The sequence below is a fragment of the Lepidothrix coronata genome, unplaced genomic scaffold (assembly GCF_001604755.1).
Source record: "Lepidothrix coronata isolate B3197 unplaced genomic scaffold, Lepidothrix_coronata-1.0 Scaffold145, whole genome shotgun sequence".
Taxonomy (NCBI): Eukaryota; Metazoa; Chordata; class Aves; order Passeriformes; family Pipridae; genus Lepidothrix; species Lepidothrix coronata.
Window position 1 is genome coordinate 925,365 of NW_016690325.1, and position 14,234 is coordinate 939,598.

Consider the following 14,234-nt stretch of genomic DNA (forward strand, 5'->3'; position numbering starts at 1 on the left):
AGCTCATATACACAACACTAAAAATCCAGTCAGACATTTCTTCATTGTTCCTAAACATTTTCCTCAAAATACCTCAACAATTAAGAGCACAAAATAAGACAGAACATGCTTGCCTAGCAAAAATACTCCTGCTATGTATGATTAGGTTAAGATATCACAATGGACATTTTAAAAAGACTCATAAATGACAATTAAATTAGTGGGGTCAATATAAGCATTGGATGGCTAGAATTTGTCATCTTCTGTGATCATGAGGGCTTGGAAAGAAAAAGCTCTGCTGAAAAGAGGTATTTTGCTAACATCCAGTCTATGCTTCCATTACCTTTATACAATACTAGTTGTATTAGAACTCTGTGCACTGAGGCATTTTGAGCTGATGATTGTAATATGGCAAGGACTATGGATATAATTTTCAAAAGTGCCTACCTGACTAAAATCCTATCAAGTTTTCTTAAAAAAAGTTTCTAAGATCAAACAGATTCAGGAAAACCAGACCTTTTATTTGCAAAACAGAACAAACAAAATAAACTTCAGAAATTGCATTCAGTGGCCTAAACTAGATTCCATCAACAGAGCAAAAATCTCTCTGATAACTGACAAGGCAGCAAAAACTTTCATCAACTTTCCTTGAGACATAATTTTGATGAATAGTACATTTAAAAAAGTTACTGACTGAGCTGCTCTGTCTTTATCCCTGACATACCAATTCCTTCTGCAACAGGGAACATTCAGTGGTTATGGACTCATGTAAACTAAGGGGAAAAATGGAGGGAAAAATGGACAAAATGTATGAATTGATGAACTGGGAAGAAAAATGCACAGAAAACAGAGAAGTAGTTTGGGATTCACCATGGCATAATTTATCATGTTCCGTTTAATTGTTAGCAATCATGGAACATTATGTAGAAATTGTATCTGTAGCCAAGACTGTACAAAGCTGAGTGGGAACGGCAGCTCTGCAGGTGCCGATAGTCGCTCCCCAGCCAACTCCAACACGCTCTCTTTTCAAGGGAAGGGTGTTCACAACTTCTACTGTGCTCTCTAAACATGGCAACGATCTCCCTTGTTGGAGGGAGGATGGCCACCCTTCCCATTTGCTCATGAACCCTGGCCGGGGAGGCAACCAGAGCACAGCACCTGCCCTCAGACAGGTTTCCATCCCACACACCAGCAGCCAACAGCTGGCTGTGGCTGTTGAGGGGGAGGAGATGAAAAGCATAGAAAAAAGACAGAGACTGAGAAAACCTCATTTCTCTGAAACGGAAGCCTAAGGGAATCATTCCCATGAGCATGAACAGACTGTGGGACAAGCCTATTTCAGTGTTTGTTATTCTGTCTTGTCTTCCCTCCACATTGCTGTTTTTCTCTCCTGCAGAACTGAGAGGCAGCAGAAATAAGGACTTCATGACCTAATCTCTTCAAGTTTAAAGAATATACTGATTGCCCAGTTGCCAGTGATTTTTTTTTTCCCCCACAAAAGCCCTTTCTTCTCATTTCCTTTCCCACAGCAAAGTGAACAGCTGGTAAAAAGCAGAGCAGAGGCTGGCGGTGGGTGCCAGCTGGAGATGACCATTTTCTGAAGCCTCTCTTCCCAAGAACTCCCTTAAATGTTTCCTATCCATTATTTTTAGCATAACTTCATCCAGGACCCTGACAATGATGCCAGGCACACTTCATTCCTCTTGTGTAGGAGGCGTGTCCAAGGTACGGGGAACTTACCGGGGCAGAGAAGCCCAAGGGAGCATGTGCCTAAATGGATAACCCTATTGGTTATCCACGTCACATGACATCAGGGTATAAAGGGAAGCGCTGAATTTGAAATAAACCTCTTTGTTCTCCCCCTCAGAAGAGCGTGCATCCTTCTTTATCATATAAAGTACCCCAAACGCCATATTTGGCGCCCTGAACCTAGACTTGAACCTATATTAGGTTAGTTTAGCATATCCTGAATCAGGCAGAAAACTCAGCAATTCCGGATATCGTGTCAATTGTTTGGAGACGGGAATTTTCACCGAAAAAAACCCTAGACATCTGTAAATCGTTGTCATACTCTTGCAGTCACTAATGCCCATTGTCTTTACTACTACATATTGAAGGTCAATTTTCAAAAGCAGCTGGTACTTTAAATGACTCTCCTTGAGGCTTCTAAGCTGGGTTGCTTTTCCAGCAACACATGCTCCATCATACCTCCCACAAGGTATCTGAGACACCAGGTACTTCTATACACCATGGTCAGAACAGGTTTTGGGTCGCAGATGCTTCTCAGCAGGTTTCAGAGATTAAAATGGCATTGAGTTTTATGAAAGTGTAGTAGAAGATTTTATAGGGTGAAATCTAAAAATGTACCACAACTTTCAGAAACCACAAAACCTGATGTTGTTCCAAACTGATGGGTATGCCAGAGATCTGTATAGCCAGGAAATGCTGTAAAATGACCCAGGTAGAAGATAAAGGAAATGAGTCAAAAGGCGAGACAGCGCTGGCACCAAGGCCAGTATTGACATTGTGCTCACTGCAGCTCACGTTACCCTTCATTTAACAGCTGCAGAAAAATGTCTTATCTAAACCATACCATTGCTATAGGGCAAGTTAATGAAGTCAGAAAATTTCTTCTGCTTTGGGGAGGAGGGAAGTGGATGGGTAAGAGAGCATAGAGGTTGAGGGGGTTGAGTGTATTAGATGTAACTCAGACAGAACTCCCCCTGGGTTTGGGATTTGCCTTTCTTAGATTATAAGGACTACAGAACATGCATGGCTCCTAAATAGCATATGCAAAATTATATACATATGTACTCACAAACCCACTGATACTGCATTATCATACACCTTTTATTATGTTAATATAAATAATCATACATAATAGTTTATATATAAAGGTATCTGTGTATACACACACATATATAAACAGAATATATGTGTATACATACATATGCATATATATATATCTCAACAGATCACAGAATCACAGAATATGCCAAATTGGATGGGACCCACAAGGATCATCGAAACCCACCATGTGCCTCAGAGTATCATCCAAATGCTCCTTGAACTCTGTCAGGCTTGGTGCTGTGACCACTTCCCTGGGGAGCCGGTTCCAGCACCCACCCACCCTCTGGGTGAAGAACCTTCTTCTAATATCCAACCTAAATCTCTGCTGACACAACTTCAGGCCATTCCCTTGGGTCCTGTCACTGGTCATATTTATATAATATGCATGATTCTTTTCTTCTAGTATTCAATAATAGTTTTTTTCCTTAGAAGCTGTACATCCACAACTTATGTTGCCACTATACAGTTACTAAAAAAACCTGTTAGTTGCCTATAGTGGTCGCCCAAGCTCTGAAAAACTTCCTTTGAACACAGAAAAGGCAAAGTCAAAATTTCTATATTCTATTTCCTCATACTAGTTTTATCGATTTTACCTGCACAATAACATCAAATGCCTTCTCTTACTGCAAAAATTTAAGGATTCATTCTTGACATAATTCAGATTTCAAGTTAAACTGAATCCTGAAAAACTTTACTGCCTATTTTTAAAAGACAAAAGCCAGGTATTTCACTACCTGACACTCCCTATATGTACATATCGCTTACACCAAACACCTCCGGATCTGAGACGTACCTTGTTCTTTCCCATTGCACACAGCAGCAATGCCATTTTCCACAGCACCCTCCCCATCTGAGCTCGGCCTCTCAAATGACAACTTCTGCAGGGGCAAGTAGATTAGTTGACATAAAATGTTTGCACCTTCATCAAATCAAGTGTCATCAGTCAATTTAAAAGTATGCTTACTATGAAATAAAACATGTTTCAAGCTCACATTCACTTGGAAGAGAAATAGAAGACAGTAAAAACTTTGGTTTTAGAAGCTTTAGAAGATTAAAGAAATAACAAAATAGTCTATATTTGAAATTCACAATATATTTTAATTAATTTCTAGATTCTAAATGTTGCAATAAAGAATTACATGGATCAGATAAGAATAAGGTAAAAACTGTATCTTTAAATAATGTTTCGTATATGCATTTGCAATTACAACTTCTCAGCAAACAGTGCATTCCTACAAGGTGCTTTCAATATGTCCAAAAAAGAGACTTTTGAAATAAACTTTTAGCATTAATTATTTTGTAATGGTTGTGCATGAGATATGGCATGACGTAGATAGAGCTTATGCCAGCACAGGTTTGGTGACCAAATTTCTCATGAGTGGTGAAGCCACAAAGAAGATGTGTAGATTATCACAAAAAGGAATGAATGAGAAATTTTGTTACACCTTCTTATAGCATGCATTTTAGAAAAACACTATTTTACAACACTTTCAACTACTTTGTCAATACTGTGCTGGTATGTGCAAGTATGCAAACACAACAGCTTTTGCCTGTGAAACCAGGAAGTCTGAACTGTCCTGGAACACGCTTTGCTCTTGGTTTCCCAGGTGCAAAGCAACATAATGCCACTGACAGTGGTGCACTTCCACCAGAAGGGTGAATCTTGCCATTAGGAGTTCGGTGCTGAAACATTTGTCAGAGGGATTTTTAAGCAGAGTCTGCAGAGGGATTTGCTGACATGGACGCCTTAATGGAGCAGGGCCTTAAAATGGTGCTGGTAATGTACTGATCATTCACTGCAAAGCTGCTCACTTTTTTAATTCTTGCTCTCACATCCTGCTGAGTCAAGGCAGCAGAGACAACCACATGTGAATAGCCAAGTTTCTGTATTGAGACATGAATGCTTGAAATGGTTTGCCAAAACAGTGACCTCAGCATGCCCAGAGAGCTCTTACACAACTAAATTCCCCAAAATGAGACTTTCCCTTAAAACTTTTGTATAATCTTCAGCTATTCTTCCCTGAGAGTAATACCCCTGCTTGCTCTTTGCATTGGATGGAGAGCACCTCTGCATCCTAGCACACACATCAGACCCGCTTAGTCTGCACCCCTCTGTGGCTGAAGAAAAGCTGGATACGAGCCAGTCTGCTGGTTGTTTGTGGCCAAATGAACTGACATGGCAGAAACCTCAACTCTGTAGGATATGTGCAGACATACAAACAAACAAAAACAACACAGGGACCATGTGCCTGTAACAGCAACACAAGTCAGCAAGTATTTACATTCAATGCCCACCAGTATCTCTTTAAGTAATCATAAGGGATTTTTTTATTCACCATTTTGATAACTTTACCTTTTCTAGCTCCGTCTTGTGTACTGGAGAACTAGACAATGGCCCATCAGAGTCTACAGCTCCCGTACAGTTGCTGCACACATCTTTTATAACCTTAGGAGACAAGGCAAAACTTATTAATTATTTATAAAATACAAATGAGAGTAATTATATATGAATGTGAAGGGAGATGGGAAGGAGAATCACACAGACATTTACTAGGCTGGCAGGTGTCAGACAGGCTGCCACTACAACAACTTCTCCACACTCCCTCCCTAAGTCATTTCATGTATGACCTGGAGGAGACATAATGGCTGGAGGTGGAAGGTTTCAGTTTCTAGACAAACTAAGCTTCAAGGCTCTCCCCATGTAAAGAAACCGATACCAGTGCTGATTTCCATGTGCAATGTGGTGTCAGCTGACACCACAAAACTAATTTCATTACAATGATGAAAAAATGGGATAAAATGCAAGGTCCCTCAAGACAATGGAGAAGAGTTTTGCATAATATACTACACAGATGCTCATTTTTTGCTGTCGGAGAACTAATGAAGTGCTGATCAACTTAGAGTTAATATTGCAGAGTGGTATTTTGCGGCATGTTTGTATTATACTTGCACATTAACTTAGAGGTATAGGTCAAAGTAATTGTAAAGTGTTTGTAGAAAATGGAAATGGAACTTTCTCTGTTTTTAAAAGTCAAAGAAAAATCTAGAATTTGGAATTTACTGATATTTTGGTAGAATCTGAATGACCTAAAAACCTGAAATGATATAAATGTAAAAATACATGATGAGTAAAGATGCTTGATGATTCCCCACGGACGTAGCTAAGGTTTTTATCTCTTGTGAAGTTACCACCAGTCCATTAACAGCCTGAAAATGCTTGTGCTGATGGGAATAGAGTCTCGACCCAGACTCATGCTGAGGCGGTGCTGAGCTATACCGTGCTGATAACAGCCCTGCAGCCACCCAAGGACATCAAAGCCAAGAGAGATACAAAAGGAAACATCACCACTAGAGATGCAAACTTTCCCTTTTGCATGTACTCGAGCATGTTTACACATCCAGCTCCTCCCTTTACACTGTTTACAGCAAGCCCAGTTAGCAAAGAGAACGATCTGCCCTGAGAACATCTGGTTTCAGGAAAAGTAGCAATTAGCTAACTGTCAAAATCCAGACTTTTTTCAAGAAGAGAAAAAGCAAATCAGTAAAAAATGCCTTTTTAGTTTCAAACTGAACAATTTCGATATGGAAACTATTAAAATGCTGAAGATGGCACCAAATGGTCCTTTCACCATACTTAAGTTCCCCTTAAGAGTGAAGCTAAAACAAATCAAATGTTTATGGGCTTACAAAGACCCTATTGCTATTCAGGAGCACATTGTAAATTATAGGCACTATATGCCAAAAGGAAAGGAAGAGCACCAGCCCCATTTTACAGAGGGAGAACCCAGGAACAAAAGAAAGATTAAATAATTCATACAATGACACATAAAAAAATTAAGCAAAACCAGAAAACAAACTTACACTTTTATTTCTGAGCTAGTATCTTAAAACACTTCAGCATCCTTCCTTGACTGTCTGAACTTCCCTATATTTTGTTTCAGAAGCAAGCCCAGTATTTCATAGCACTTGGCGTCCTTTTATAACAAAAAATTTAGACAAATCTGTTGCAGAGCATTTGCACTGTTAACATATCCCTGAATGTGTTATGAGTATGTTATGGATATGAGTTAAACATATCCCTGAATTCCTCAAAATCATAAGAATTTTTTTATGTGTTGTTTTATTTTCAACTGCTGGTCTTCAGTATGGTGTAAATACACTGCTGTTTTCTTTCTAGAGAAATGTGTTTGTACAGTTTCCGGGAACATTCATTTCTGTCTCCTGAATGACCCTGATTCAATGGCTCATGTTTTCAGCATCTGCTCACACCACACAGTTAGTTAATTTTGGCAAAGGCAGATAGTAATGGGAGTTACAGACAGAACAGAGGGAAATGATTTGGCAGCACTAACTAAACAGTATGTGCAAAGTCATGCACTCAAGTAAATCCGGTTCTTATCGTACCCCACATATTTAAGGAGAAGCTGAAGTGTTTAATTGGGTTGTAATTAAATTTTGATTAAAAAAATGACACAATATCAAGAGGGAGCTGGTGGTAGGATCTGAAGTAAACGCATATTCAAGGGTCCAACACTTCATTTGGGTTCAAGAGGTTCACTGGCAAAGACTTGCTCATCATCTTCTATGTGCAGTATAATTGTGTTCAATGCACAACATAAAATTCATTCTTCTACAGCTCACCAGGATGAAATGTCTTTAATATATAATGGTTGGCTGGATGCACTTTCTATAATTATGTTTGCAGACAGCTGGCATTATAAATCTGGTTTTCACATGCATATAGCTTTAGCTCAAAATTTTAAGGATAAAGCATTCCACCAGTATTGCCAACTTGCATAATTTCAATCACAAGACTCAAAAGTTCTCATCAGTTTTTTCTATGTTCCATCTCCTGGAGTCACATGAAAACAAAAGATCACTATTTTCATCAAAAAACAGTTGTGAAAGTGGGGAATGGAGGTCAGAAACTTTTATCCATTGCAATGAAACACGTGAAAATATGAATAAATGTATCTCAATGGCTGTGAAACTAGAAAGGAAAAAAACGAGGAATCCCCCAATGTGTTATTTTTAATAAAACAGAATCATCTGGAAGACTGTAATGAGAATACACCGCAAATACCCCATTAACAGTTAAAGTTTTCTCACTCATTAGAAAAGGGAAATAATTCTCTTTTTCTCACCACAAATGCTTTTGTACACTACATATACACAGAGAGAGGCTGATCTGCCAGGAAAATCAAACTGAGATCATAAACAGGCTATCTGTTCAAATATTTAAAATTTATGAGCAAATGCAGTCAGAAAACTGAAGACCTTTCATTTCTTTGGATAGCCTCAAAACTAAATATATTTAAAATATATTTAAAATAATCTTCAAGAATTTTAAGTACCACAATTACCATTACAATGTTACAATTAGCAGACTTCAGAACTGCCTCTTTCAAATACAGACCTGGAAAAAACCTTGTGCATTATTATCCCTCATTTACAGAACTACAGAATTGTTTAGGTTGGAAAAGACCCCTAAGACAATCGAGTCCAACCATTAACATAGCACTGCCAAGTCCACCACTAAACCATGTCCCAAAGTGCCACATCTACCAGTCTTTTAAATATCTCGAGGCACTGTGACTGCACCACTTTGCTGGGCAGCCTGTTCCAGTGCTTGACAACACTTTCAGTGAAGAGATTTTTCATAATGTCCAATCTAAACTTCCCCTGCTGGAACCTGAGGCTGTTTGTTCTTGTCCTGTCACTTGTTACCTGGGAGAAGAGATCAACTCCCACCTTGCTACAAGCTCCTTTCAGGGAGTTGTAGGTAGTGAGAAGGTCCCCCCTGAGCTTCCTTTTCTTCAGGCTGAGCCCCCTCAGCTCCCTCAGTAGCTCCTCATAAGACTTGTGCTCTAGACCTTGAATCCCTAGCTGGATCAGGATATATATCTGAGTATGGCATTGAGTGCAGTGACATGAGGCACAGAAGGAAAATATTTGCACGTAGAAAGATGAAAAGATTCCCTGCCCTGAGCCATTGACAATAGTGAAGTCAGTGGAATTTCTGCCACATGGCATATTTGGAATATTTCTCTCTTTAAAAAAATTTTGCTACACAACACTAACATTTACTATAAAACCCTCAATACCTGCATTCACCTGCAAATTTCTATAATTCTTGTATCTTATTTTAAATGACACACCAGGACTGGAGGCAAAATACTTGTCCTACATTTATTCTTTCTACATGCAAAGTCAGAAGAAACAAATTAGATTCTTCTGGCTACTTTAAAGATCCAAGCTCCAGACAAGAAGCACTGGCTCTGTAGTAAAACCAGAAAGCCAGCAGCTTCCCAGCCAGCTCCTGACACATGGAAACCAAACAAATTCTGAGTAGAAGTACATTTGTAGATAGTTTATTGTTGTTGATCTCTTTGGGATCTGATAAGGAAAAGTTGTCCTGCCCTCTAGAAGCATGTAGACCTCTCTCCTGGTGGATACCATTGGACGAATTCAGGCTACAGACTGCCCTTACCACAAGGATGTGATTATAGAGCCTCGTTTTGTCTGTGTTTTCATGAAACTCATAGGAGAAGTTCACAATTTTAATACTTTCAAGTTCAAGGTATAAAGCTAACAGCCTGACTGCACATTTACTTTACTCTCTGTAACCAGGTCAGAAATGCATCCAGCCACCCACCCACTTGTCCCCCACTATCCACATGTTTTGCAAATGTTGGAATTGCTAGAAACGGGACAGGCTGTATCCCCTGGCTCTGTCCTTTAACTCTGAAAATATGAATTTGTTAAAGCTGAAATCTGCTTAAGCACAACACAGCAGAGGGAAAAGGGTTTGGCTCCAGACGTAAGCCAGGATTTCTCGTTCTTGAAATGCACCTTTCTAACTGCTGGAAGAGTACTGACTTTCTGGAACTCTGTCATTTTGGTGTGATTAACTTCTCATTTTCTCTCTCATGTGGACCCTTACAAACTATATGTGTTAGTGTCAATCTCCTCCTCCTTAAGAGAGCAGCAAAATTCTCTTACTGTTTTGCAGAGAAGAAACGCTCCAAGAAGTTTACCTAAAAGAAAATCTAGGCAGGAAAGGCAGAAATTATTCCCAACATAGTCTGTGCTTTAAGTCTCAAAAAGAAACCGCCTTTACCTTCTGTATTGGAAATTATTCTCAAGCCTGAAAAGATTAATCTTTCTGCCTTACTGCCATTTATCTGAGCAAAGTGAGGATGAGATTCTGGCAGACTAGCAGCTAGCAAACCTATCTTTAGTGTCTGTGTATCCCCTTTAAAATACTTTTCTGACTTACTCAACCAAGACAATCCCTGTATCATTTCTCCTGCGTTATTACCATGAAGTCTATTGCCATATATGGCCACTGGATCAGGCAGAGCCCAGGGAAGGAGGTGCCGGGTGGATGGGGAGGGTGGCTTGGAGACACTGCTGCTGCAAGGGCAGAGGCATCCTGGGCAAGGGGAGCTGCATCCCCAGGTTGGGCAGTGTGGAGATGCAGATATCACTTTAGGTTGTAGATCTAAGCTAGATATCATTTAAATAATTTTCCATCTGAAGCTGTGAGTAGGAGAGAGGAGAAATAATACTGGTGAAAGCAGGGACCAAATCTCAGCCCTCCTGGGTGCTACTCTGACACATGCTACAACTTGTATTTGTGATTTTAGCCAGGAAACTCAAAGAAAACATCACTGAGAAAACAACTAAATAAACAAGCTTGTGGTTCTGGATTCATGGGTGGTTTGGTTGTTTCTTTTTAGTTTACATATACATAATTTTTTTTAAGAAATGTATTGTTTTCGATGGTGCTGGTCACACACACATGCAGACACTGGTTCACAGCCAAGTAGGACTCCTCTGGCTCTGTCAAATTCCACTGTCTGAGTCCTGCAGACTGGTCAAAGCTCCCACACGCAGCTTGGTCTGTCACCTCTACAGGTGAGGTCCTAAACAGCGCTTATGCAAACTCACTGACCTTGCTGTGACTTGAACTGAAGTATTTCAAACCACCTGTTTGAGACAACAGTGGTGTAAGTCCTAGGTTTAATTTAGATTGCACAGCCTTCACTGCTGGTGATGATGTGCAGTGAAGAAAGAACCCAGCCCGACTGTCTTGGGACACAGTACGTTATTTAAGTCACTTACAAACTAACAAACAACGCACAGAACTTACTGGTACAGAGTCTGCATCCCCAAACACATTTTCTAGTCAGTTTTAAGGCTTGATCATTTAGCACTTGACTCTACTCAGCTACAAAATGAAGATAATAACCTCTTTGGGGAACATTACATAAGCCAAGAAAGAAATGTTTGAAGTGTTCAGATCTCTAGCTGGAAATTCCCATAGAAAGTAAAATCAGCCACATAATGTTTACAGTTACAGGCTCAATTTTGTGCTGATTTAAACTGGCTAAAGAATAGCACTGTCAGTAGTTTACTCTTCGGTAAAACTCAGCTCACATTAAGACTAGAAGCCAGAAATTACTTGACTCCCCTCAGTAAACTCAAGGCAGTGAAAAAAAGAGATGTTTACAAAGACTTTATGAGAGACAACATGCAGTTAATCAGAGACTAAAACTGCATAGGACAACCAGATAAAGAGCCCTACAAGGAGTGTTGCAGGGTCTTTGGATGGCTGGATACAGTCACAACCATGATTTTATTCTCTCTTTAGGGCAAAACATTCCCCCTTATTACAACAAGTTCAGAACTGATTGAACATTGTCAAAATGATATATGAAGAAATGTCTCCTTATGCCTGGAAGACTCGCTGCTCAATTACAGACCCTCAACTGGAGAGACTGCTGCACAATGGCTGCACACCGCAAAACGAAGAGAAGTTAACAAAGGGTGCCTAACACGGGGAAAAATGAAAATCAAGGCCAGTATGCCAAAATGATAGATTACCTCTCATGCATGATAAATCAGAAATACATTTTTGCAGGAGGAATGCTGAGAGAAAGAGAAGGCCTTGGGATCAGAAACCATGACCATTTCCTTCTACTGGTCTTCTACAACAAGCTCCTTCAGAACTTAATTTCTTTGGCATCCATGTATTTTTGAGAGCAGTTTTCTGTGACCTAGTCTGAAGGTTCTGCACACAGAACACATTCATCTGTATTAATGAAGCCACTAAACAAGCATCTTCCTATAATGTCAAGTTCTTACTAGTCCTTTTATTTTTAATGCAGCATTTCCCAGGGATGCTGACAAACAAGTGCAGTTTCTGTTGGATGTGCTGAGACAAACAGGAAAATTTCAGACCTTACTAGACCACAAAAGCGCACACAGATGCACATATACTGAAGTGCACATGGAAAAAGCTCATTTTTGGGTCAGAGTGTGTAACTGCACACATTTTTTCATGTACATTTTTGTGGGAACATTTTAGGACTCAAGACTGGAAAATTCCATCACTTTACGTTGCCCACCATATTACTGAGATGATCTCAGCTCTAGCCTGAATTTCTGCTAGCTCCATTCCTTGCTCTGAAGTCTTGACAGCCTCTTTGGTGACATCAGCTATCTTTTTTTATCAAGCATTTGCTAGCTGGTAAAACTGAAACTCCCTTTGTGGTTTCCAGTCTAGACTTAAATTTGCACTAGGTTTATCAGCTGGGGGTTTTTTTTTGGTGTCATCTTTACAAAAAAAAGGTCAAAAATATTGTGTATCTATTTAGAATTTGTCTTCCAATAGATACTTTAAAATTATTTACTTAATAAACATATTTTATACTGATTACATCTGAATTGAAAAAAAATCATTTGGTTTAGCTTTCAAACGACAATCTGGCCTCCAAAGCCATTTTGAGCTTTTCAGGATCAAAAGTAAGGTTTTAATTTGACACTTAACATATGAATTCATAAGAACCCATTGCTCCTGGGTGATAAACAGCATACTGGTACAATATCTTTACCAAGAAGGCATCTTATGAATTAGAAATGTGGTTGCAGAGTCCTTTCTCATTGTCAGTTTCTGGATCTACCCAGAAATCACACAGATAGACAGAGCACTGGGAAGGACTCTGGCCCTCTGAGTGAGGGACAGCAGGGAAAGTTAAAGCAAGTTATTCTCCTAAGATAATGCAGGACCTTTCTCAGGTCCTACACAAAGCCACACATGATTTTCAAAAGCTCATTTTAAATCAGGTTTGAATGACCAAAACATAATTATTTACATAAAAATAAATAAATAAAAAAACCACTTAAATTTTGCTACAGTTTTAAAAATACAGAAAACAATGCTTTTTTTTTTCTCCTCCAAAGGCTGTACTACTACTGGAAAACACTGCAGCTGCCACAAGAGCTGCACAGATCATTTCTGGTTAGTTGTTGGACAGGCAATTTGTAGTGCACAAGCAGAGAGCTGAAGCAGCACTGAGGACCTGGAAGTTGAGTGTTCAGTAGCCTGCCATGTACTTGAAAGAGTTTTTATTAATAGAGAGCTTTGCAGCATGAAGGAGCTAAATAAAGTCAGACTGTCTCCAAATGCTTTGCAGAAAACATATTGTCCAGCCACAGCCACTTGCCCTCAGCAAATACAACTATGTGAACAAGCAACTGCACAAAATATCTTTTTTTTTTTTCTTAACGTAGCAGGAATGCATCTGGCATATGGAAAAATCTGTTCTGTCTGCCTGTGTGTGGATGCTTTATATACAATTAAAAAAAACCAAAACCAATTCATATGGAAGAACATCTGATAAATGTCAATGAATTCAGAATTACTAAACCCAAGTTTAAAACAATGCAGGAAATAAGGGTGCAGTTACTATGATCTAATTGCAGCGGAATTCCCTTGGAAGAGAATATGACTTATGAATTTCTTTTCATTCCAATCAGTGTTTTTGAAGCTCTAGTTGGACTGGTGGGACATTTGGATGGTGCTTAACTTTAAAACTTAGAACAAGATAGCGATGTTAGAAGCAGCCTAACAAATACTTGGTTGTGACTAGTTTCTATTAAAATAGAAACTAATTTTCTAATAAACTGCATTTTCTAAGCTAAGATACAAACTCACGGTCAAAACCAAACGCACACAAACCGCAAATCCCCAAAAGGTATATTCAGACATTGCTAAATAGGAAATTACAGATTAATTTTCCATTTAGTACATTAGCCCACAGCAGAACTTATACCTCTTAAGCTGCATTTTATTCTCCCTTTACTGCAGAAAAACTATCTGCCATCAGGAAATTCCTATGTGTTTCATTCAATTGTATTTGGAAAAATACAATTTATTCTTAGAAAAATAAGTACCATATAAGGTTAGATCAGAGCACAGCATGGAGAATGTCTGATGAGTTTTATGCATTCAGACTTTTACATGTATTTAAAAGGCTGGATTTCAAGGTCTTAAAACAAGCTACTGCCACTGCAGTGATAGTTTCCCACACTGCTTCACTGACCTCCACATTTGAGAC

The 14,234-nt window shown here is 39.2% G+C and overlaps 1 protein-coding gene across 5 annotated transcripts in view; it reads right to left on the minus strand.

Moving 5' to 3' along the window:
- AFAP1 (actin filament associated protein 1) overlaps positions 1 to 14,234 on the minus strand; it is a 117,154-nt gene that overhangs the window by 24,029 nt on the left and 78,891 nt on the right. For all 5 annotated transcript variants that reach the window (XM_017828062.1, XM_017828059.1, XM_017828060.1 and 2 more), the window contains 2 exons: positions 5,183 to 5,275; positions 3,623 to 3,707 (listed from right to left, as the gene is read on the minus strand). In XM_017828062.1, the coding sequence (XP_017683551.1) occupies positions 3,623 to 3,707; positions 5,183 to 5,275 (178 nt within the window). The remainder of the gene's footprint in view (positions 1 to 3,622; positions 3,708 to 5,182; positions 5,276 to 14,234) is intronic.